The 26,181-nt window shown below is 39.1% G+C and overlaps 1 protein-coding gene across 1 annotated transcript; it reads right to left on the bottom strand.

The window, feature by feature from the left end:
- Window positions 1-584: 584 nt before the first annotated feature.
- MBTPS2 (Membrane-bound transcription factor site-2 protease) lies at window positions 585-25,845 on the bottom strand. Its single transcript, XM_051211938.1, has 6 exons — window positions 25,787-25,845; window positions 17,025-17,525; window positions 14,151-14,501; window positions 8,593-8,940; window positions 1,871-2,217; window positions 585-1,175 (listed from the first exon to the last, which is right to left on the bottom strand). The coding sequence occupies exons 2-6, from the start codon at window positions 17,367-17,369 to the stop codon at window positions 896-898; spliced, it is 1,671 nt and encodes a 556-aa protein (XP_051072060.1). The 5' UTR covers window positions 17,370-17,525; window positions 25,787-25,845; the 3' UTR covers window positions 585-895.
- Window positions 25,846-26,181: the final 336 nt, after the last annotated feature.

The raw sequence follows: 26,181 nt of genomic DNA, 5'->3' as shown, positions 1-26,181 counted from the left end.
CAGAAGTAATACATACACAGCATGGTTACTGATGTACCTTACACTTGACTACGCAATCGAAAAATACTAACACAGTGGTGGAAGTTGTAATTCCACTTCGACACCCCCAACATTTTCATCCCAGATCTTGACTGTTAAGAAGACTAACCGGTGTCAGAATATACACAATCAGAAATTAGCATTTATAACACGGACTCTCTTCGGCTATTACAAATTACGCCATGAGACGCGTTTTTTTACTGAATGTACCTCAAGGATGAGAAAAATACATTCAGAAATCTGCCAGATTACAATAGAAAAAAGTACCAAAACATGACCGAATGTCAAGTGAGCGATAATCACATTGAATTAATAGATCATATCACTTTCATTGCTGCTTACTAGTTACTCTGTAGATCATTTGCGTAACCTTACTATGTAAGGAAAATAATACTGAAGACTTTAGACTACGAGACAAACACACCCTTATGACTACACATGGACAAATGTGTTCAGTCTGATGCATACATACTAAAGACTAATATGACTAAGGCGTGTATTTCTAGGGTAACAGTCGCGAAGTCCTATGAATCTCATTTTGCTTAACTTTCAGGCACAGAAGCTATCGCGTGCAGTACAATTTTGACGAGACTCGATAACACAACCATAAACAGACAGTTAACTACCTGGAATTATCTGTCCAGTTTCAGGAATGATGTGGAATAAACGACCTTTTCGAGACGCACTAGATATAAGATGAACTTAAGAAAAATATGTATACTTAGGAAAAAAAAAGATTTGTACCCTGACTCAGTAGAAAATAGATTTATAAAGGCACAGACAGCAAAAAGATAAAATATACTGAGTGATGAATCACAGTTTCGGACTTTTTACAAATAAACGCATAAAATTTTATTCAGGTATTAACAGAAGTTATTGGACTTATGGAATTCGACAGACCACCTGTGTAGTTAGCCTGAAGACATAGATACAAAATTGCGAGAAATAGATTTAGTCCCAAAAGGCTACTACCAAGGATAAGAACAACAGTAAAAACCATATTCCTTTTTGGGCGTGATGGTAATATGCCTGGAAGAAATAAATCCAAAAACGCTTTCAAAATCCATTGACCGTCAAGAGCATAACAAGGCACAACGTTGAGTATCACGAGGGCACCGGACAATGAGAACAGATACCTAATTGTTGAAAAACAATTAATTAAGGAAGTTCATACTGAAGAAATATGGAAAATTCAATACGTCAATTTATAACTCAATCACAAAGTACCCGATTTTAGACATTTTTCCGAGGTAGACGACATATGGTAAATGTATTGAACTTACTGTTCACGCTTCAGAAATCTATAACAATACCCCTTAAATTACCTCATTTCTATTTATTGTAGATATTGTTAGTATCATTTGCATGATCTGGTTAGCGTTAGAAAAATTAAGCAGTTTAAATGTATGTGGACAAATAATAGCATTAATATATATATATATATATAAAGTATACATTAGTTGAAAAAAAGAACTTAAAGATCATTGCATTTTCCACTGAATGGATAGAGGTATAATCAATGATGAGAAAATTGGGTATTGTTTACACAATTACATCCTTTATTCTTCAAAATTAATGGGTCAAATTACAACTGTTTCTCGCAAAACTTTTATTTTCTTCATTCGAAATTTGTTCGAAATAGCCGTATAAAAAGGCGTTTGAGCTTTAATGAATAGAGTGCAAGCTTCTACTCTGACATAGCTGAGATGCTGGGTAATAAGTGATTAATATACTAGCTTCTAGTAAAATGAATGGGATCATCTTTCACGAAGTACAAATAATGGTTTTTACAGGACGTTCGACACAACCAATTAAAATATAAATTACTTACGTGCATAGTAATCCAAGGAAGGAAGGCAAATTTGGTGAAAGTATGGAAGGCCAACGTGGGACATAGTCGGAAACCCCTATAGAAGCTACAAGATCTTCCAATGGACCCAAGAAAAGAATTGCAGGGGCTTTATGGCGATTATGCACTAGGCGCACTAGACGAGTGGAATTGTCTGGGGGGCTTGGTACAACACAATACATTGATCGAGTAGATATGACACCCAGTGATTCGCTCTGTATTCCGTTGTTATTGCCACGCATAGCGCCAAGATTACCACAATCAGAGGTCACATTGCAGCTGGTACGCTCAGTTACAGCACGTGCCGGCAAGCAAGCATATCTTCGGGACTGAAAAACAACAATAAATTCAAGTCAAATATTTTAAGTTATGGTAAACGGGCAACACATAAGGATTGTGAAACTGGTAACAGACCAATAAATATGGAACAAAGCTAGAATTGTTTAACTTAAATAAAACACGCAAAACGTGAGACTGTAAACCAATTTTTAACTCCAGTATGTTGGGCAGTCAACAATAAAATAAATAATTTTAATTTGATACCGAAATGTAGAACAAAAAATGATTGATTACATGTACAGTAAAATAAGACAAAAAAACATTTATTTTCTGAAGGACTTTATATGTCATTAGACCTATGCCCATTCTAACAACCAGAGCAACAATTTTTATGGGTAAATGCGACGTCCGGACAATGTGGTAGATCGAAAGGACCCGTTAAATAGCTACGAAAATGAGGTACGACTTGGAGGTGCGTGGAATAAATGAAACCCATTGGACATAAGTTGGACAGGAAAGTATAGAGGAAGGAGAGATGCTGCTGAACTCTGGTCACAAAGAAGAAAATGACATCAACGACGACGATGGAGACCAGTTTTATATGAGGCTGTATTCGACTGTAGGAAAGTGACCAGGAAAGGACATGACTATTCTGATGAGAGACCTAAACGCCAAAGTCAGAATAGACAACACTGGGTATGAAGATATCGTGGGACAATATGAACTGACTAGGAGAAAGGAATGAGAATGGCGAGAGATTTGGAAATCTATGCGCATTCAACAAAATGGTTATCGGTGGCACTATTTCCCCCACAAACACATACACATAGTTACATGGGTCTCACTGGGTCACACTACACGGAACCAGATCGATCATATCTGTATCACTGAAAAGTTCAGAAGGTCAGTGGAAGAGATGAGGACCAAGAGAGGAGATGACATAGCTTCGTATCACCGTCTAGTGGTTGTCAAGAAGAAACTAAAGATAAAGAAGCACTGGACAACTGGAGAAACAACAACACAACGGTTCAATACAGCCTATCGACAAACTCGACCAATTCAAAACAGCGCTCACTGTGTTCCAGGACTTACACGATCTACTCGAAGAAGAAACTACTATGGAGGAGAATAGCAAAAGGATCGAAGAAGCGTTAACTTCAAGGTGTCAAGAGGAGCTGGACCGCAAGAAGTGTCATCATAATAAATGAATCTCCATCGAAAACAAGGAAAAGATTCACGAAAGGAGGAACAAGATAACAGAAAATAACAACAGTCGAAGAACAGAGAAACTGAAGGCACAAGTTGAATACATAAGTGTCTCTCATTATAGAGCATATGCTTAGATTCAGATCATGCTCTAGTACGAGCGCGTATTCGCCTGCGTCTTACTAGACGTAAGAAAGACGCTGCAAGGAAACCTCTTAGGGCCCTACTTAATGATAGTCAAGCTAAGATTATATTTCAGGAACAACTAGAAGAACAGTTAGGCAGCCATGTATGTGATGCCCACCCCGAGGCAGCATGGAATGATATCCGAAAAGCTGGGGAAACAGCAGTGATATATGCTAGTGCGGTAAACCACAAGGTTAGGGAGAAACACTGGATCTCATCAGCACCTACCGCACTGATAGGTGCGTGAAAACTCATCGCATCTGGCTCTTAACATAACGAAGAGCGGAGTCAGCTTAAGCGCAAGCTGACAAGAAGTCTACGCAATGACCGTGAACAGTGGTGGGTAGCGAAAGCAAGAGAGATGGAAAAGGCAGCGGCAATAGGTAATAGCAGACAATTGTTCAGACTTATTAAGGAAACCGGTATTAAGAAACCGACTGTTAGCGAAACAATCTCAGAGGAAGATGGACATATTATACATTCTTAATCCAGGAGATTGGATCGATGGGCAGAACACTTTGGGGATCAGTTCAACTGGCATTCAGCCACACTTCGGTTTCCCACGATCTCCGGTCAACCTGAATGGCAAGTTAATGTAAGTCCTCCGTCTCTTTACGAAGGTGAAAAAGCCATAGGAAATCTGAAGCGAGGGAGTGCAGCAGGCCCTGACAGGTTTACTCCTGAGATTTTTAAGGATGGTAGTTCAGTATTAGCAGTGAGATTAACTGAGGTCTTAGGTAGAATTTGGGAACTGGACGTAATCCCATCTGACTGGTCTCAATCACTGATTGTGCCGGTCTATAAGAAAGGACAAAAGTCTTCTTGTGACAATCACAGAGGAATCAGTTTGACTGATATAGTGTCTAAAATATTAGCTTCAATAATACTTCGACGCCTAACTAAAGCTCGTGAAGAGCAGACTAGAAAAAACCGAGCTGGTTTCCGACCTGGACGTGGTTGTATAGACCAGATATTCACACTACTTTAGGTCCTAGAATATAGACACACTCAGACGCCCCACAATCGTAGTATTTCTGCACCTTAAGGAGGCATTTGACTCTGTCGATCTTGAGGTTCTGTGGCAGTGTTTGCCACTGAAAGGAGTACCAAAGAAGTACATTAACCTTGTAAAGGCTCTCTACTCGAACACAACTGGTCGTCCTTTTATTGATAAACGGATATCTCGCCTTCGCCATAGGTGACGAAAATCGGCAAAAACCAGACGAGCTTTTTGAATCCGTGCTGAGATTTCGTCAGACACCGAATCATTAGGACTGATCAGACTCACAATTGATTGATCACTGGGTGGTGATCAGTGTCATGCTTGCCTAGTCCTTATTAGTGCAGATCAAATGCTATCGATCATGTTGCAATGTGGCCACCGGTCTAGGTGACTCGACACTGCAGGCACTATGTATTGAGATTTAGATGGTGGTTGGAGGTAGTCGACAGGAAACCCTCGACCCGGGTTTCGTGCTACTTGGCACTCGTCAGCAAGGTGTACCTGTAATCTTGAGGGAACTGGCGCTCCCTGGCGGATTCGATCTCGTGTCACCCAGCATGACATTGATCACCACCGAGTGCTACAGGAGGTTAGTCACGGCTCGGATAGCTCAGTGGTAACGACTTTGATTGTGAAGCTGGGTGACACGAGATCGAATCCGCCAGGGAGCGCCAGTTCCTTCAGTTCCCTCAAGATTACAGGTACACTTTGATGACGAGTGCCAAGTAGCACGAAACCCGGGTCCAGGGTTTCCTGTTGACTACCTCCAACCACCATCTAAACTGATCAGACTCCCAAGATGAGTGAAGTTGTCAACGCGTTCGACTAATTCACCCCCTATCCTTAATTCAGGTTTTGACGCAGGCCAGTCCTGAAACAACAACTTGCATTTAGAGGGGGAAAAGCGTATCCCAAACATTCTAGCATTGTTACTTAGTGCTACCAAAAGACTCTGCAATTTGTCAGCGTCTTCACCAATCAGGACTATATCATCTGCGTATTCTAAGTCGTTAAGTGGACCTCCTGGTAGGAGATCAATGCCCGAAAACTCAGTCAACGACAGCGTTATTTCCATCAGTAGGTCTATGATCAAGTTAAACAAAAATGGAGAAAGTGGACAGCCTTTGCGGACACCATTTGAGGTTGCAAAAGCAGATAACAGTTCGCCATAAGCTCTGACTCGACTAGTAGTGTTCAAGTAAAGAGCATGCACAAGGTTTATGTATTTCTGAGGTACGCCTTTCAATGACAGACACTGCCACAGAATCTCGCGGTCTACGGAGTCAAATGCTGTTTTTAAGTCAATAAAGACCACCATTGGCGGACACCGGTAAGCATGCCTGTGTTCTAGAACCTGACGAATGGTGAATATGTGGTTGATGCAGCCACGACCAGGTCTGAAGCCAGCCTGGTTTTCGTGTGTTTGCAGTTCACGAGTCTTAGTTAGTCGACCGACAATTATTGATGCTAGTATTTTAGATGCTATGTTAGTCAGGATGATTTTATCCTCTCTTATATATTGGGACGATAAGTGATTGTGACCAATCAGATGGGATTACGTCTAACTCCCAGATTTTAGCTAAAATATTAGTCAAACTAATAGCTAGAATTGGACCACCATCCTTAAAGACCTCTGAAGCCAATCCATCTGGACCAGCTGCTCTTCCTCGTTCCAGATTAACTATAACCTTTTGAACTTCAGCTACAATTAAGGGACCTACTCCAGTGTTCCATTCACACTATCTGGGAATGGTGGGTAGTTGTAGAGTAACTGAAGGCCAGCTGAACTGCTCTCTAAAATGTTCCGCCCATCGTTTTAAACGTCTGGACTGGGAGCATATGAGAGCGTCGTCTTTTTCCGAGATAGTCTCAATTAAACTTGACTTATTAATTCCAGTTTCTTTTATTAGTCTGTAGAGCTGTCTTGTGTTCCCTATAGCCACCACCTTTTCTATCTCTTTTATTTCCGTTGCCCACCACCGCTCATGGTCGTTCCTTATACCTTTGCCTAACCTAGATCTGATTTGTTTTCGCTCATCATCGTGTTCAGAGCCTGATGGGACGAGTTTACGAGAATTCATCAGGGCAATAGACTTAGAAGAAATTCATTGGTTTTTTGTAACTCTTTGGTTTAAATCGCTAACAGATGTCACTGCCGTTTTCACAACTGATTGTATATCTTTCCAAGAAACACCGGGGTCAGTCTCGTTTTCAGAACTAACTAAGTGTGACCTCAGTTGTTCCTGGAACAGACTTTTGGTTTTCTCGTTACTCAATTCAGTTCTAATGGGTCTTTTTAGTATGGCTTTTCTGGGTCCAGTGAGGCTCAAGCAAATGCGTGCCCGTATTAGAGCATGGTCGGAGTCCAAGCAGGTATCCCAGAATGAGCGACAATCTTCTATCGACCCTCTCCAACGATGACTGATGGCAATGTGGTGTATTTGAGTCCATCGTTCGTTTGGTACAGAGGGTCACCATATTAGACGATGTCTCTCCTTATGCTTAAAATTTGTGTTTGCTAAAAAGTAAATGGTTGTCATAGCACAGTTGCAGCAGACGATCACCATTATCTGTTCGCTGAGCCGGAATATCTGGGCATTAAAGTCACCTGCTACGATCACTATATCTGAACGTTTAGCTTTCTGACGAGGTCCAGAGAGCTTTCTGTAAAAGTCATCTTTCACTCCATTCGGACTGCAGTCAGAGGGAGTGTAGACAGAAATGCAACGACGCGTATCCCTATACTCCCGAGTTCTTACGGAACCGTTTAGCCGAACAGCACATAGACGACTGTTAACGGGGATCTACTCCAATAATGCTTGTTCAAACGTTAAAAACAAATCTTTATGATAACGTGTCAAGTAAACAAACTATATAAAAAAGCACTTAGATAAAACCAAATGATTTAGATATTTATTTTAATTAGTTGAGGTGATCAGTTAAGGTGCTATTTTGGAAAACAAGTATAAATTTAATATTTTTTTAAAAGTACAAGTGATATGTGTGATACAATAAAATATTTCTTCGCACAGAAAAGGCCATATGAACGTATCAACAATGATGATGTGTTACAATAATATTTCAACACTTCAGTACACGTTTTTGGTATGTTGGGATCACTATCAGGTGGAGGAACATATACACAGAGTCAATTATGCATGTGTTTTATAAGAATAACACAGCACCTCACCTACATTTAAGTTTATTTACGTTTAGTTTTGTCAAGCCTTTTATTAGTATGTCTGTATGAACATATGTGCTCGATCACGTGCTAGAGCCTACACACATATCCGTCTTACTAGCTTAAGTGTTAGTTGCTTAAATAGCACGTGACTCTTCGCTTTCCTATAAATAATTCCTTAAATCTTATCAATTAATACAACGCTTGATTCGCGTTTCTACTCGAATTCGCTGTGTGCTTATGGTTAAGTGATCTGCACTGTACACTTCGTATTGTCTTCTGAAACCTATACATCATTTTGAGTTATCTAATAACAGTTATCAGGATAAGTGATATACGAAGCCTTAGGAATTATCTCGAAGATAATCCACTACAAGATATAAATCAGATGAACTCGACTATTTTAAAATCAATAGAATATATGCACCTATTTGCTCCCATTACATTGACTACGACAATACTACGGTTGAATTTTCAGGAAAGTATTATGTGGGTGCAATCACAAAGATTTTAACGGACTGCCCTACTCTACATTTAAAACAGAGGATTTAAGTAAAAATAAACATCTGAATTCACCGAACCAGTATTAAAGAAATTATAGACAAAAACCATGACAATAGATTTCATTAACCAACTCAAAACTACACTATTACTTTTATTACCGCTCAGATGGATTAAAAAATGTAGCAGTAATAATAACACTGTTAAAATTTAAGCAGTAAAATCACTGCACAAATAATCTATCTGTCTACATATATCATAAAGGTAAATATTTAGAAATACACTAAAATAATTTTAAATGAGAACACAAATAAAACTGAATTAAATAATAATGGAACTTTATCTTACTGTAGAACTCAGCTTTGTAGGTGTTATGTAGGTAAAACACAAATGAGTCGACGCTGACTGAACTGTGCAACAATCTTCATTCAGTTTATTTTGATTACTGACTGATTCGAAACTATCATTTTCATCCAATTTATTGACAGAAACAACCGCGGATAAACTACGACGTGGAACAGAGGCTTTATTATCTATCATGCTTAAATAGGCTCCAGAAACACAGTAGCCAGATGGATGAATGTATGCCTCCTCTAAACATTTGAACCAATCAGATTGCTGATTTACTGGGCAGGAATTTACCCGAGTGATAGCATCACCAAGAGCAAGCCCACGATACCCTGTGACGACAGAATCCTGAAAAAAAAAATCAAGAAAATGTCTTGACTGTTCTTAAGACCTACGCGAACCTATCCTAACTTTTGGACAGATAAATTATTTAACATATGATCTCATATTCGTAACTTATTTGTGACTGTCAATTATATTCATGTATTTTTTAAGTGTGCATGGCTTAAGCATACATCTGTCATTTGTAATTTAATTGGTTATCTGTAGTTTGTACACTATTTACCTTGTCATAAGAACCGAATCACTCAGGCTAAATGCTAAATTCTACATTTGCTCTCACTGATTGCCTGCTGCGTAGGTGAACGTTTTGCATTGATTTATTCGAAACACTATCCATCTCGGACTTTTAATTTCCCATTGTCATTCACGAGAACAGCCTACAGAACGTGTACAAATGACCTGTGCTTCATACATAAATATCAAAGGAGTTAACCAAGAGCTATATGAAGTTTGTGATTTTTTGAACTTCAGTATAGGTGTGGTGTGTGCTACCTAAATTGATATAGGTAGTATATGACGCGAGTTAAAAACGCAATGTCTGGCAGCAGAAGATAGGAGAAGATCAAGAAAGGAAGAGCGGGAACACAATGCAATTTGTGAGGAAACGCATGAACAATGAAATATGAGACAATGGATTGATGTTGACAACAGGAACAGTCCGGTTTGATATGATGGATTGATATTTTGCAAATTAACGATTTATTATATGGTTTTTCTATTTTAGCGAGTAACTCTGTAATTTTGTGCTAAATACATTTGGTTGTCCCCACACGTGTTCTGTTTACCAAATAGGAATTGATTGTGCATCATACAATTAAATACTTTTGATGAACAGAAAAGTTGAGGATCCCATCTACAAGAACGATGGTCAATATCAAAGTCACATTAGCAAAACCTAGGAAAATGATTTAATGGCAACTCAGTAGACTAGAAGTGTTTTGAAATGTCTAGTAGAAAAGTGGTTAAACATACCACTTTGGCATAATCAAGAAGAAAACCCAAGTCAGTTATTTTTCTTGGTACATTATAACATCTAACTGACTATAATTTGGTTTAATGAAGATAAAAATCGACTTGGTTTACGTAAGTACAAAACCTATAACATCGTCATTAAACGATTTTAGCGCGGAAACAATGAATCATCGATACACTCTTACCCTGCTCAAAATGTCATTCACTTTATTTAAGGGTTTATTTGTGTTTCGGGAACGGTTGAGAAAATCCTTTCGGATAGGATTATTTTTCTAAAGTATAACACTGAATTGATTTTTTTGTAAATTTAATCTTTTTTGTGATAGTTGTGCGTTGGTTTTCATTTATATGCAATATTTAAGGATGAGGGAATACTATTCAGTTTTTAGTAATAAAGTAAATATTGCAAACGTACGTAGTCTTGATATATGACCCAGAAAGCTTTTATTCTGTCAAGTTACAGAGAAACCTATTAACTCAATCTTAACTATCATGGTTTTATTTGAAAACAATTATTTTCAATAACTTTGTCATTAGGATCTACAGTCATAAGTCCATAATCATTGCGTTATAAGGCCTAAAATAAGTCATGGTTAGTGAATAGGATAACTTGAAACTTTTGCAATTGTTACGGCATAAATACTTCGAAAATGGGTTATTTGTAAATTAGAATGGTCATTTACAACAGATCAAAATGATTCGTTGTGATGTATAATGTGGCAATTTTGCACTTTTAGGTGTCTTAAGCAGCAAGATTACGAATCGTATACATAGCTGAAGCCATCAGGATCAACTTTAGAAGACCTAACATATGCACTCAAAAGAGATATGTTCAGCCTGTTTTCAACTCCATTCACAATTAGATCACCGTATACTTAAACCAGAAATTATAAACCACTTACTCCCCAATTCCCCTTTATGTTTGTATCTGATTTTCCCCCATTCTTAATTTACACATCCATCATTACGAATTCACATGAACTTGTTAACATGGTTACTTTGTTAACACCTCTTCCATCACATACTGTAATCACATGGTATTATTATTATATCAAGTTAACCATCATTTTATTCCTCCTTTTCGGACGACATTCTAAGCGTTTAGCCTTTCTTATTATCATTGTCACTGCATTATTCAAACCCTTTTCCCATTTATCCTGTTAATTTTATCTCATCACGATAATGTAGTATGAACACTTGAGGCTAAATCACATTTGTATCAGGCTGAAGGTTGATTACGACTGACCGCACACGTAATGTAGTGTAGTTGATAACTCAATTAAAGTATAGACTCATAGTAGGCATTTTACACATCAATGAATGATATTAATTGTTATTGGGAAAAGGACTTTTTAAACGATCGATGTTATGTTTTATAGTTTACTTCCTTGCATTAAATAAATGTATACCATGACTGAAATATCTCAATATAGGATCATTATTTATTAACGAATTCTAACTCGTGATAACGAAAATGAGAAGCCGACAATCTGTAAGTGTAAATACGATTGCTACTCAAACATAAATGTCTCTCAAATCGATCTGAAAAAGTTAAAGTATAGACTAACTGGTAGTTTTGAGAATAAATTAATATTTTATTCTCAAAAAAGACATTTTGTTTATTTTTTTACAACATAACGTCCAATTTAATAAGGTATCGAAAAATGTGTCAAATGAACAGTACTATGTGCAAAAATTACGAAAGCATTCGTTTAATTGAATCCAATACAGAATTTTTGCTGACGTACTAATTATAAATTTATTATATGGAAAGTACACAGGACCGATTAATCCCCTAGTAACTTGACAACGATAACATGTACTATGTAACAAGATCAAACATTTTAAAAAATGAACTGTGGACACTTGTGTGAAATAAGAAACGCATACTCAATAATCGCATTATTCGGTAATAAATTCTTAGCAATGGTAGTATTAAATAATGTTCTAACAAAGATGACTGGTCATAATTTTAAAATGAAACTAATAAGTGAAATAACAAAAGTAATTTAATGGTTGAATTCATGAGTCAACCATTGCCTTCAGTGAGTTACTATCTCACGACAGACCTGGTTGAACCCCATTGGTCACGGCCTTTCACTAGAACTCCAGAAAATACCTCTTGAAGCCAGTCACTAGTGGCGCAATTTCGTGGATTGGTTGGAGTTAGACATTAGCACCGTTGGATGCCGGGTCAGTGGTCTAGAAGTTAGGCTCTCACACACGAGACCGATAGGCCCTGGGTTCGAATCCCGCGAGCCGAATCGTGGATGGGCGCTGCTGAGGAGTCTCATACTAGGACGAGACAGCCGTCCAGTGCTTCCAGGTTTCCCATGGTGATCCAGCTTCAAGTGACTGATGAATTCAACCATCAAATTACTGAAATCTCCACAAAACCCTTTTCTGATAATAATTAACAAAAGTGAAGCTTTTATGGACGGGATTTTTAGTAAAACCAATTTAACACTAATAACGATATATTTGATGACAAGTTTACTATGTGAGAACTATGTTTATACATGATGTTTCAGTGCAGACCATATTAGGCACTGTTGGGTGACCGGAGAGATTAAGTAGAAGAGATGTGCATGCTTGTATGCATAGGATTTAATTTACTCAATAGTTTCTTCTCGATTTTATGAAACTTGTGCACCAGATTTACAACAAACGAATTTAGCAACACATTAGATTTAGTCAGTTAGCAACGATCAATGTAGAGTCTGATACATATGGGCGTTGGCACAAGTTCCCATGCGACACTAGCAAGATGTGATAAAAATGAATGGGAAAGGGACCGAAATAATGTAACAGCAATGATAATGAGGGAGATTAAACATCGTGAATATGGTGTATGAAAGGTAGAATGAAAAAAGTATGTATTAAAGAACACTAGAGGAAGAAGAATTGTGAATGAATCTGCGTCATTATGATCGATTCTGAGCTATGTCACCCAACGTCCTCAATCACTGATTGGGGTCTGCGCGATAGCTGGAATCAGCTACCTTTAACAGTGTTGGATTATATATAAACGATACAGCTTAATTACTTTAAATACTGGACTTTCAGCTTGCTATGATTTTTCCTGTATATAACTCAACAATCAACGTACTCAGTTGAACTCGACCCTCTGAGAACAAGGACAGTATGTATAAGAGGTATGTCACAAAGATAAATGTTGTAATAAGGGTAATAAAACAGAAACACAGTCACACCAAAGTTGTATCGGAAAGTTTTTACCATTTTCGGTGATTGTTCAACAGCACTGATAAGTAAGAGGGGTAATCAGTACATTTCAATCATTTCCACACTGGCAGTGTGAAGTTAATTTACTAACCAATCTTATTAAATCAGTTGGATGCCGGGTGAACATAACACCTCAGTTCGAATCAAAATTAGGTTAGTTTATGTACAGAAAATTGAAGGTAATTATAGCATTTTAGATGGCCTTGAACTTTTGGAACGTTCTGGAACCCTACTAAACATAGTAGCCTGATAAATAATCATCCAATCAAGAATGTGAAATATGACTCTTTACTTTCTAAATGCTTCTGAGAAACTTCTATTCAGTGCTGGTTGGATAAAATGTTTTCGAGTCTTCAGGGCCCCTTTGGGCATTTTTCGAGGAATACTGTGGGCCTCCCCAACAACTTGGCGTTACAAAAGAGCGCTGTACAGTTGATTTTTAAGTATTAAGGTTCTGAGTCTTGTGTTGATTTACCTTTCAGCTCAATATGAATCAGAAATAAAAGTTCTAAAAATGACAAAACCCTTTCATATTGGGATTAACACTAGTTGTTTACAAATATAATAAATAATTTTTGCTTTCTGCAAGCCTAAGATGCTTTGGAAAAAATATAGAGGAAGCTAGATATTATCACCTGAAGAGTGTTCAAATGTATCGGTAGTGAGACAAATGGAAAATTATTAAAGATTCTAAGAAGTCGTGAGCCAGACGTACTAATGAATAATAGTAAATTTTTTCCTTACAATCGACACAACTCAGAAAAAGTAAATAAGAGGTATATCGGATAACACTAATCTCAAATTTTATTCAGGAAGTGTAGTTTAACTAATCAACTATCTATTATAACACAGTATACGTATAAAATATATGAAATGGTATAATCAGATTATCAATGACCAGAATAGCAGTGTTGTTACGATTAAAAGTACTGAATTACACACATTTTCGTTAATCTCCACAAAAAAAGGATTCGCATTTTTCTAAAATGTCCGTAACTAACCTCTCTTAAGTATGTGACACCCACCCCAGTTCCTACGTGGTAGCCAGGCGATAACAGGAAAGGTAGTAAGTAAAATATAATTATGCTGATTACGGCAATTACGGCATTGTGCCAAACACCAGCGCAATATACACGAAGCTGACAAAACGGTGAAAGACTCTGAAGATCTGCAGTGTTGAGGTCAACGAATGCACCCGGATAAAACCCAAACACAAAGATTCCGAATCCATGAAGGCGAACGCGTTCACGCACAGCTGCGAGAGCGTGTCCTGCTTCATGTATGAATGCGCATATAAGCAATGTGAGAGCATAAAATCCCAAATGACTGGTTGGTAAGTTTATTCCCGGCATCTACAGCAAAAAAAGAATACCGTGAGAAGTAAACAACTGAAATAATAGGCAATAAGAAAAGTACAAAGTTGCTATAAAAGAATAAACTTTAATGCTTTCGTTAAAATTAGTACGCTTAAAAAATAGGTTACTTGGATGAGTACAAGTTTCTACTAAGCATGTTTTAACTTGAGTTTTAACGTGTCATTAATTAAAGTAGCAATAGGCTACTGGACAATTCTCAAATCATACACCCCAGTGAAAACATTTTATCAGGAACACAAAGTGAGAATAAAAATTATTCTAATTTCCCACAAAAAAATAAGCAGTCGTAAAAGTAAGTTTGTATTAGTGGATATAGGTAATGCCCTTACAACAGTCAAAAAAGTTTGATTTTAAACCACTGCCGAACAAGAAATTCAAAAGCCGGAAGGAAAAATAGTATATAAATCTGGTTAGTCGCCAAATACTATGAAAGTGAAACTCCTGTTGTTGACTTTTCATTTTAAAACTAGTCAGTTCAATTCAAATATTGAGAGGGACTTCCTTGAGACAACAGCATGCATTAACCTAGGAATCTAGACACTAACACAAAAAATACAATATGTGGAGGTTGATATGACGGTCAGTTTATGATGCGAGTAGATAAGGTGAACAGATAAATGTGACTAGGATAACCTGATCTATCTTTAAAACATAGGGGTAATAAAAACCGTGAGTCTGGATAGCTTGGGATTTCGGATACAGCTTAAAACCAAAACAAGTGACTATAATAATAGTTTTCTTCTGTCTTTTACCTGAAGCTATATGGATCAAAATTCGACGGAAGCCCCCAAATTCCCTGGTACGGCCGACAGTGGGAAGAGTCCGTCCTCCCTCTCGAAATGCTCTCACATGGCCACGCGTATATAGCCTCTGCCAGGGAAGTCCTACTCACTGCCTTCTCGTGGCGGGGGTGTTGTTTACGAAAATGAGAAAACGAAAAGCGAATGTCCGGCGCTTTAACCGGATTCCAAACCAATGGTGCACATGGTCTCCAGTATCCTGAAGGAATAAATGGCGTATGAACCAATTGTTGGTCACCGGCTTCCATGGGACTGCATCTCCTTACGATGCTTTACTGCCTTGTGGATCAGACCTTCAGGTCGAAGGCTCGGGGAGTGGCCTCCTAAGAAAACCACCTGCTTCGGTTTGGGCACCCGGGCAGTATCACAGCCCTCACACATATCGAGTGAGATTTGTGTGGCGCATATGTATTTGGTGCATCCTTGTACCAATATCTATGCGTTGAAATTAAATGAAATTAAATTAAAATGCAAATATGCGGTGGAGTAGAATTTTATGATGTTTAAGTGTTAGGGATGCTGAGGAATATACCAATCATTATCATGTTAAGTCTAATGATGTCCTTGGACTCTAAATGGGCATTCCCTATTGGCCATTATTTATTTCACTCGTTAAATATTGTACAGATGTTGTTTTCTATTTTTATGGTACGATGTGGTCTGTTTGGTTAGTATATAAACAGAGTATGTTTGAAATATAACGATTCATAACTCAGAGGCTGTGACTTGCGTTCTAGACTCAACTGGCTGGGCTAGATAGGGAAGCGGGACCAATCGGGACTCTAGGTCGTCCTTACGTGTTTTACGTGTCACTGTAATCGATCGATAATACGCCGCTTATCAAAACCTGCAGTCCACACGTTACAACAATAAGGTATATTAGAGAAAATACCGATCTAATTTCACTCTTTTGTCAGACTGTCAGTCATATACGATGTAAGACCTGTGCAAAAATATGCATCAGTCTAAGTTGATACATTTTTGTCAAAAGCAGTGAAAGAAATTAACAAGATGAGAAGCAGAGGAGGAAAAATAAAAAATACCAACTGAAGTGGAAAAGTGAATACGAGAAATGTACTTAAAAGGAATGAGTGAAATTGAAGAATAAAAGTATGGAATGACAGCTCAAAATTTAGAGGAAAATAAAGAATGAATTTAACCATATCACTGAGATCTGCATTGGGCTATATTAACCAAATTTTATGATTACAGACTGGGATAATCAAGACGACTTGCAAAAGGAAATTTCGGTACGTTACATGGTTTACGGTAGGAAATTGCTGATCAGAAAAGTTGGGAGTTGAATTCACTAGTCACCTTTATTTTATTACGCTTTTTATCAGCTCTGCTGTTTTATCAAGTGAGAAAAACCCATTATTGCAACCGGGGCAGGTAAAGATAAAGAGTGAATTTTCTTATATCTATCTTAGGTGCTTGCTCTCCATACGTCAAAGCAATAGTGGGAAAGTCACAGCGGTGTTTCTTTTTTAGTACTCATAACAATAAAGCTACCACCTACTTTAAGTGACAAAGTATAGACAGAAAGTGTAGTTTATTGTAAACGTCATAACCCCAGAATTCACAGAAGAAACTAAGTGCCAATTCATTATGAACAAACAATAGTTAAGCATTATTCACTTTATAACAAAGATTGGCTGAACATTAGAAAATGTAAAATTAAACTCTTATCAATGCTTACCACAGGAATTAGAACCTGAGTTTCAATAGGTTTGCGCATCAAGGTGTTGTAAGCCAACAGGGTAAGCAGACAAATGCTTACTACCATTGATATGGCAGCAAATATCACACCACAAGAAAACCAAAGATTCCAAGGCATACAATTGAAGCGGCATATATAGTGGAAACTATTGTTCAACCGTTGTGTAAATAAGCGTGCTTGTAGAAGATTGAACGAAATCCCCAGCTGAGAAATAATCTCAGTGTACCAATTTCTCGTGTATGAATGTGTACGCAGAGCTATGTCAACCAAATAGACAGAAGCCCACACTCCCAAAAAGTATGATACAAAACTGACAATCGTCATTACACACTTGGTAAAATTAGTGGGAAGAATTGTGAGTACAAATCGCTAAGCAGGGTTGCAATAAAATGAAATAATCGTATTACGATCCATGAATCTATGCAGCAGCACGAATAAAAAGAGTTATGAAGTTACTGGAGTTCATAAAATGTAATTATCCTACAAAAACAGAAAATTATTTATTAAGAAAAATAATGTAAAGACTAAGCAGGAACAGAATAATAAGGTAGATATGGTATGAGTAGTCCACTTTGATCTGTTGAATCCCAAATTTAAATATAACTATATCTCCAATTGTTTTCGTGGTAAAGGAGTCACCAAGCCTCACAAAACAAGACCCAAAATGGTACACGGACCTTTACTTGATTATTGAGTTACATTGTCACCCTTAGCTTTCTTCCAACCTTCTCTGACACCAGACACCGCGCGTCGGGATAGTCGGTAGACAGCCACACGTATTACATATCCCAGTCACCTTAATTGAAGATTTATTACTTTATCAGTCATTATGGGATTATTACTATAACCCTATGCATAATCTCAGCTTTAAGAGTTGGGGGACTTACGTTAATTCGCCATTCAGGTCGCTTGGAAAAATTAGCTAACTGAAAGTAAGTTGAACTGTCCCTTAAAATTTTCTGCCGACCGATCAAATCTCCTAGGTTGAGAATGAATAATAGTCCCATTTTTATCCGAGATCATCTCACTAACAACCTGATTTTTGACACCTATTTGCTTGAATTTGAAGAGTTGTCTACTGTTACCTATTGCCGCTGCTTTCTCCATCTCTTTTGCTTTTTCTACGCACCACTGTTAACGATCACTGCGTAGACTGTTTGTTAGTCTACGTTTGAGCTCCATCTACTACTCATTGAGGTTGTAGATGTTCGGAATCTGACATAGTGAGTCACCGATTTAGGAGATACTACTGAAATCGATTGATAATTCCTAAACTCCTGGTTTAAGCCACTGGTAGGTCTGTGGTATCTTCACAAATGTTAGGATATCATCCCAATTCATCTCGGGGTGAATATCACTGCTTATTCGGTACTTTGTGAAGGATATTTTCGACTTTCTCATCATTAAGGTGAATTATAAGGGGTCTTTTTGAAGTGGCTCTTCTCACTCCAAGGAGACGCAGACTAACATGTGCTTGTATTACAGCACGACTAGTCTAAACAAAAGCTTCAGAATGAGTGTCAGTCATCTATCGAGCCTTCTCAACGAAGGCTGATTGCAATAAGGTCAGTTTATACTCGTCGTTGGGTCGATTGTGAGGGTAGCCATGTCAGACGATGTCTTTCTTTATCCCTGAAGTTGGTGATTGCTATTAATAAATCGTTATCCAAGCACAGTTGCAGCAACTGGTTGCTACTATCTGTTCTCAGAGCAGGGACATTGTAAGATCCAGTTAAGTGCCTTTCATTTTGGTTTAGACTACTTACATTAAAGTCACTCGCCAACATTACTAAGGTTGGATGTTTAGCTTTTTGGAGGATGGAAAGCATTCAACAAAATTGTTTTACTTTGTCCGAACTGTAATCAGTGGTAGACACGATAAACAAGCAGCGGCTTGTGTATTTATTTTTTCATTTTTCTATGGTACTGTTTAGTCGGTCAATGCACAAGTGACTGTCTCATAGAATAAAGTCCAGGAAAGTCTGTTTTGCTTTTGTGTCTAATGCTATCAGTCAGTCAATCAGTAACAACGTAGAACTTCGTACGTACGTACATCAGTTCGAGTTGCCACACCACATTAGCACAGAGATGCAGTGGTCGATTCAAATCCCGTAGTGGTAGAGGTAATAAGAGTATAAGCAGTAATCGGGAAGATTAGTGTTTGCAGATGTTACTTAAAGAGTATAATACAGTGAAAAAAATTTGAGAAGAGAAAAAAAAGAGACAAGGAGGAATAAGGAGATCAAAATTTGGGAGAACACAAAGAGTGTATGTACCTGCGCCATTGCAAACGATTTTGAGCTATGTCATTCAGGGTCTCTAACCAACGGTTGCTATCATCTCGCGGTCCCCAACCAAGTAGTCTACACCTACCAACATGACTCAGTCTACTTGTCAGTGACTTCATGGACTTGTGCTATGTTTTGGTCTGACCGCCCCTAGCTTTCTTCCAACCTACTCCTATACCACTGAACATAGCACGTTGAGGCAGTCGGTCGTTGGGCATACGTAACACGTGTCCCAGCCATCTCAACTGATGAAGTTTCACTACTTCATCAATTGATTTGCCATCCTTACCTAGTACCCGTTTCCTAACAACTGTGTTACTTACTCGATGGTCCCAGGATATACGAGCAATATTTCGAAGGCACCTATGATCAAATACTAGTAACCTACGAATATCCTCTACTCTTACCGGCCATGTTTCACTGCCATAAAGTAGGACGGAACGAACTGCTGCGCAGTAAACACGTCCTTTGGTTGATAGACGGATATCTCGCCTACACCATAAATGACACATGTTGGTAACAGCTAGTCGAGCCTTCTGTATCCGTGCTGAGATTTCGTCACACACCAGACCACAAAGGCTGATGAGACTTCCAAGATAAGTGAAGCGATCGACATGCTCAATTACTTCACACCCTATCATTAGTTCGGGTGTCCATGCAAGCCAATCCTGAAGCAACATTTTGCATTTCGAGGGGGAGAATCTCATGCCGAACCTGCTTGCATTGTTGCTAAGAGTGGTCAGAAGACTCTGCATTTTATCAGCGTCTTCGCTGAGTCAAATGCCTCTTAAGGTCCAGAAATACTACGATTGTGCGGCGTCTGAATGTGTCTATATTATAGGACCTAAAGTAGTGTGAATATCTGGTCTATACAACCACGTCCAGGTCGGAAACCAGCCCGGTTTTCTCTAGTCTGCTCTTCACGAGCCTTAGTTAGGCGTCGAAGTATTATTGAAGCTAATATTTTAGACACTATATCAGTCAAACTGATTCCTCTGTGATTGTCACAAGAAGACTTTTGTCCTTTCTTATAGACCGGCACAATCAGTGATTGAGACCAGTCAGATGGGATTACGTCCAGTTCCCAAATTCTACCTAAGACCTCAGTTAATCTCACTGCTAATACTGAACTACCATCCTTAAAAATCTCAGGAGTAAACCTGTCAGGGCCTGCTGCACTCCCTCGCTTCAGATTTCCTATGGCTTTTTCACCTTCGTAAAGAGACGGAGGACTTACATTAACTTGCCATTCAGGTTGACCGGAGATCGTGGGAAACCGAAGTGTGGCTGAATGCCAGTTGAACTGATCCCTGAAGTGTTCTGCCCATCGATCCAATCTCCTGGATTGAGAATGTATAATATGTCCATCTTCCTCTGAGATTGTTTCGCTAACAGTCGGTTTCTTAATACCGGTTTCCTTAATAAGTCTGAACAATTGTCTGCTATTACCTATTGCCGCTGCCTTTTCCATCTCTCTTGCTTTCGCTACCCACCACTGTTCACGGTCATTGCGTAGACTTCTTGTCAGCTTGCGCTTAAGCTGACTCCGCTCTTCGTTATGTTAAGAGCCAGATGCGATGAGTTTTCACGCACCTATCAGTGCGGTAGGTGCTGATGAGATCCAGTGTTTCTCCCTAACCTTGTGGTTTACCGCACTAGCATATATCACTGCTGTTTCCCCAGCTTTTCGGATATCATTCCATGCTGCCTCGGGGTGGGCATCACATACATGGCTGCCTAACTGTTCTTCTAGTTGTTCCTGAAATATAATCTTAGCTTGACTATCATTAAGTAGGGCCCTAAGAGGTTTCCTTGCAGCGTCTTTCTTACGTCTAGTAAGACGCAGGCGAATACGCGCTCGTACTAGAGCATGATCTGAATCTAAGCATATGCTCTAGAATGAGCGACAGTCTTCTATCGAGCCCCTCCTTCGGTTGCTGATAGCGATGTGATCTATTTGGGTCCAACGTTGGGACGAATCAGGGGTCGTCAGGTTAAAAGATGTTTTTGTTTATGCTTAAAGTTAGTATTTGCAAGAAAGAGGCGGTTATCTGAGCATAGCTGCAACAAACGGTCGCCACTATCTGTTCTTTGAGCCACGATGCCATAAGATCCACCCAGGTGTCTTTCCCTATCGCTTAGTTTACCTACTTGAGCATTAAAGTCACCGGCCACTATTACTACATCTGAGCGCCTAGGTTTTAGGAGGAGGTCGGAGAGTGTCCCTACCTCACCATGTCAAAATAAAGAACCAACTCGATTCACACTTCGTGTATCTAGAATCCCTGATGATGCTTCTCATGACCTCCCCGGCGTAGGTATAGTATTGAGTTCTAGGGCAGAACTAGCTCTCTTAGAGTGGATCCCAGTAGACAGTCGTTTGTGCGCTGTCCGATTGAACGGAACACTAAGGATCCGAAAAGATAGGGACACTCGTCGTTGCCTCTTCGTCGTCTCTGCCTATCCTCCCACTGACTGCAGCGCAGATGATGTAAAAGATGAGTTTTACAGAAAGCTCTCCGACCTCCTAAAACATAGGCGCTCAGATGTAGTAATAGTGGCCGGTGACTTTAATGCTCAAGTAGGTAAACTAAGCGATAGGGAAAGACACCTGGGTGGATCTTATGGCATCGTGGCTCAAAGAACAGATAGTGGCGACCGTTTGTTGCAGCTATGCTCAGATAACCGCCTCTTTCTTGCAAATACTAACTTTAAGCATAAACAAAAACATCTTTTAACCTGACGACCCCTGATTCGTCCCAACGTTGGACCCAAATAGATCACATCGCTATCAGCAACCGAAGGAGGGGCTCGATAGAAGACTGTCGCTCATTCTAGAGCATATGCTTAGATTCAGATCATGCTCTAGTACGAGCGCGTATTCGCCTGCGTCTTACTAGACGTAAGAAAGACGCTGCAAGGAAACCTCTTAGGGCCCTACTTAATGATAGTCAAGCTAAGATTATATTTCAGGAACAACTAGAAGAACAGTTAGGCAGCCATGTATGTGATGCCCACCCCGAGGCAGCATGGAATGATATCCGAAAAGCTGGGGAAACAGCAGTGATATATGCTAGTGCGGTAAACCACAAGGTTAGGGAGAAACACTGGATCTCATCAGCACCTACCGCACTGATAGGTGCGTGAAAACTCATCGCATCTGGCTCTTAACATAACGAAGAGCGGAGTCAGCTTAAGCGCAAGCTGACAAGAAGTCTACGCAATGACCATGAACAGTGGTGGGTAGCGAAAGCAAGAGAGATGGAAAAGGCAGCGGCAATAGGTAATAGCAGACAATTGTTCAGACTTATTAAGGAAACCGGTATTAAGAAACCGACTGTTAGCGAAACAATCTCAGAGGAAGATGGACATATTATACATTCTCAATCCAGGAGATTGGATCGATGGGCAGAACACTTCAGGGATCAGTTCAACTGGCATTCAGCCACACTTCGGTTTCCCACGATCTCCGGTCAACCTGAATGGCAAGTTAATGTAAGTCCTCCGTCTCTTTACGAAGGTGAAAAAGCCATAGGAAATCTGAAGCGAGGGAGTGCAGCAGGCCCTGACAGGTTTACTCCTGAGATTTTTAAGGATGGTAGTTCAGTATTAGCAGTGAGATTAACTGAGGTCTTAGGTAGAATTTGGGAACTGGACGTAATCCCATCTGACTGGTCTCAATCACTGATTGTGCCGGTCTATAAGAAAGGACAAAAGTCTTCTTGTGACAATCACAGAGGAATCAGTTTGACTGATATAGTGTCTAAAATATTAGCTTCAATAATACTTCGACGCCTAACTAAGGCTCGTGAAGAGCAGACTAGAGAAAACCGGGCTGGTTTCCGACCTGGACGTGGTTGTATAGACCAGATATTCACACTACTTTAGGTCCTATAATATAGACACATTCAGACGCCGCACAATCGTAGTATTTCTGGACCTTAAGAGGCATTTGACTCTGTCGATCTTGAGGTTCTGTGGCAGTGTTTGTCATTGAAAGGAGTACCAAAGAAGTACATTAACCTTGTAAAGGCTCTCTATTCGAAAACAACTGATCGTCCTTTTATTGATAAACAGATATCTCGCCTTCGCCATAGTTGACGAACAACTATTGGGGGATAAGTCTACTTCCGATTGCGTCCAAGCTATTGGCTCCCGTCATACTTCGTAGGTTGTTCAAAACCCGAGAAAGATTGACTCGCGAGTAGCAGGCTGGGTTTCGTTCCGGTCGAGGATGTATTGATCATATCTTCACCCTCCACCAAATGTTAGAACACCGCCATAGTTATCAAAGGTCAACAATCGTAGTGTTTCTTGACATCAGGGCTGCCTTCGATTTGTTGGATAGGACTGTTCTCTGGGATTGTCTATTGAAGAAGGATGTGCCTGAGAAGTTTATTAACATCCTAAAGGCCCTATATACAAACACCTCAGGTAGAGTGAGGGCATGCAACCACCTATCTCCATTGTTCGACTCAAGCAGTAGGGTTAGACAGGGTTGCCCAATCTCACCATTCCTCTTCAACTTTGCCATTGATGACATTCTGGAAATAGCTCTGGTGGATGTAAGTAATAGCGGAGTGGATCTGTTGCCTGGAGAAAGACTTCTCAACCTTGAGTATGCGGATGATATTGTCTTACTGTGCGATAATGCCCAAGCCATGCAATCCGCACTTAATCAGTTGGCAATCAGTGTCCGTAGGTATGGTATGAGATATTTCAAGGTCACGACGCCAACTTCGGTGCCTAATGCTAACGTACGATCGGTTCACAGAGAATTTTTTACAAAACGTGATAATTGAGCGGTTATAACAGATAAAACAGCGAGACTATAATTTGTGGACGAACCAGTCAGGTATAAGATAACAGATCTCGGTTTATGGCGCGGAAGCCTTTCATCCATTTGACTAAAGATTTCTGGCATTATAGCTGATGTCAGTTCGTGATGAAAACTCCACATATAATCCCTAAGGCAAGTTATGACAATTATTGCGAACTGGATAATAAAAGCACCAGTAACACTGGCTGCAGCCAGGTACTACAATATATGCGGATGATTGGAGAGCATACAAACTCCCACATAGGCTTGGTTATGTGCAACATGTCGTTGTCCACAAGTGGCATTCTGTGTACTCAACAACTGGAGTACACACAAACAATATTGAGGCAGTGTGGTCGAGGCTGAAAGAGTTTTTGAGACTTTATCATGGCTCTGGAGGCCGACTGTTCTATAGCCATATTGATGATTTCCTCTACTGCATGCATTACGATTTTAGAACCTCTGAACCTCTTTCTAACCTTGAAAAGTTTTTGAACCACGTATAAGAAGTGTATCTACTTTATTTCCTTGGTTTTGTATAATATTTTTACTCCATACTGACTGTTCGCTGATTGGCTAATATTTCTCAAGGTCACTTAAGATTTGTTCAGAGGTCGTCCATAAGTTAGAGTCTTACCGACGTTATCAGATGTGGCTCAGAATAGAAGCCAGTGGCGCTCCTGCTGTAACCTTCTTTTATTTTCTTCAACAAAAGTGGTTGTATCTTCCTTAACTGAAAGATTTCTTTTGGTTGTACCTTTCCGTCTCCCCCATTTATTATTAAATTATCATACACTAATCTGTGGTCGTTATTGTTCTCTTTTTTCCTTTCTTCTCTCTTATACGCACCTTATATTCTTTGTCTATTACCATGGTAATAGAACGCATTGTCATTGTTATGTGGCACATATACGTCTGGTGGCTCCTTGTACCAATATTTATGTGTTCAAATAAATGATGTGAATCCAGTTACCCCAACAGATACAGAAACGATTAAGTCAGACTTCTGTATGTCTAAGCACCAAAAGCTGATATTGATACTTGATTGATCTAGTCGGAGGCTCGGCAACTAAGACTTGCTGGTTGGGACTAAATTCAGCTTCTAATCTAACCTGTACATAAGTCAATAGAGCTAGTGACCTCGAAACGCGATAACTACTTTATTAAAACCAGTTGTTTGTTATTGTTTTATGTTATTCAAAGCTGAAACTGTCAAAACCAGGGGGAATCGTGCACTTGTCCTGACATCAAGACAGCTAGAAACTAATATGGATTGGTTTATGCTTTCATTATTTTTCCATACCTATTACAAAGATCTAAAATACCGATTTCAAATCCAAAAAAGCGTAAATATTGAAATCATAATAAGGTCTGTAGACGAGAAACGTGAGTTATCAAGCAAAATGGAAGAAGGTTTACCAATACATATACTGGTTAATTTTTCCCTTATATATAGTGATATCACGTTTATCCCTATAGGGATAAACGTGCACATATGTAACTGCATGCAAGCTTAGAAATACCTTATTCACGAAAATGAACTATATCCTCATGGTAGATAATGCCATATGTAGAGGAATGTTAAAATGACAAGAAAAGGCTAATATAATTATGTTAAAGGCAACACCCAGTACCTGGACTAGCACGAACGAGCTGATGTAACGCCAAATTTGATAAGATCGCCAAATTATACACCGCATGGAATGCGATCCACTGTAATAGGATTCTGTCTAATTTTTTCAAAAATATTTTTGTGCACGGACAAGAAAAGGCTTTGACCCAACGGGTTTCCGTGTCTAGTAGCAGTGGATCACCAATACCATCGGGCAGGAATTTGGTTATATTGTCGATAAAAGAGGAAAAGAAACTGGTAAATCATAGTGCGATACTATCCTTAGTCCTTATGAATATGCTAATTTTTCTCTTAAAATACTCCTAGGAAGTCGCTTGGACTATCTCAGTAGGCAGCGAATTCCAGCATTTGACTACTGTTAAGGAGTAGAAGTTGTGTCTACAGTCCGTTCTGTCG

Source organism: Schistosoma haematobium, chromosome ZW (assembly GCF_000699445.3).
Source record: "Schistosoma haematobium chromosome ZW, whole genome shotgun sequence".
Lineage (NCBI taxonomy): Eukaryota > Metazoa > Platyhelminthes > Trematoda > Strigeidida > Schistosomatidae > Schistosoma > Schistosoma haematobium.
This window is presented reverse-complemented; position numbering and strand designations above follow the sequence as displayed.

What these genes read in the sequence shown, in the direction of transcription:
- MBTPS2 (XM_051211938.1), bottom strand. Translation starts at nt 17,369, where the DNA reads ATGACGATTGTCAGTTTTGTATCATACTTTTTGGGAGTGTGGGCTTCT. An exon ending in CTCAGGTTCTAATTCCTGTG is followed by an intron (nt 14,502 to 17,024) that starts GTAAGCATTGAT and finishes TTTTTGCTGTAG; the next exon opens with ATGCCGGGAATAAACTTACC. An exon ending in TTCCTTGGATTACTATGCAC is followed by an intron (nt 1,176 to 1,870) that starts GTAAGTAATTTA and finishes TTCAACAATTAG; the next exon opens with GTATCTGTTCTCATTGTCCG.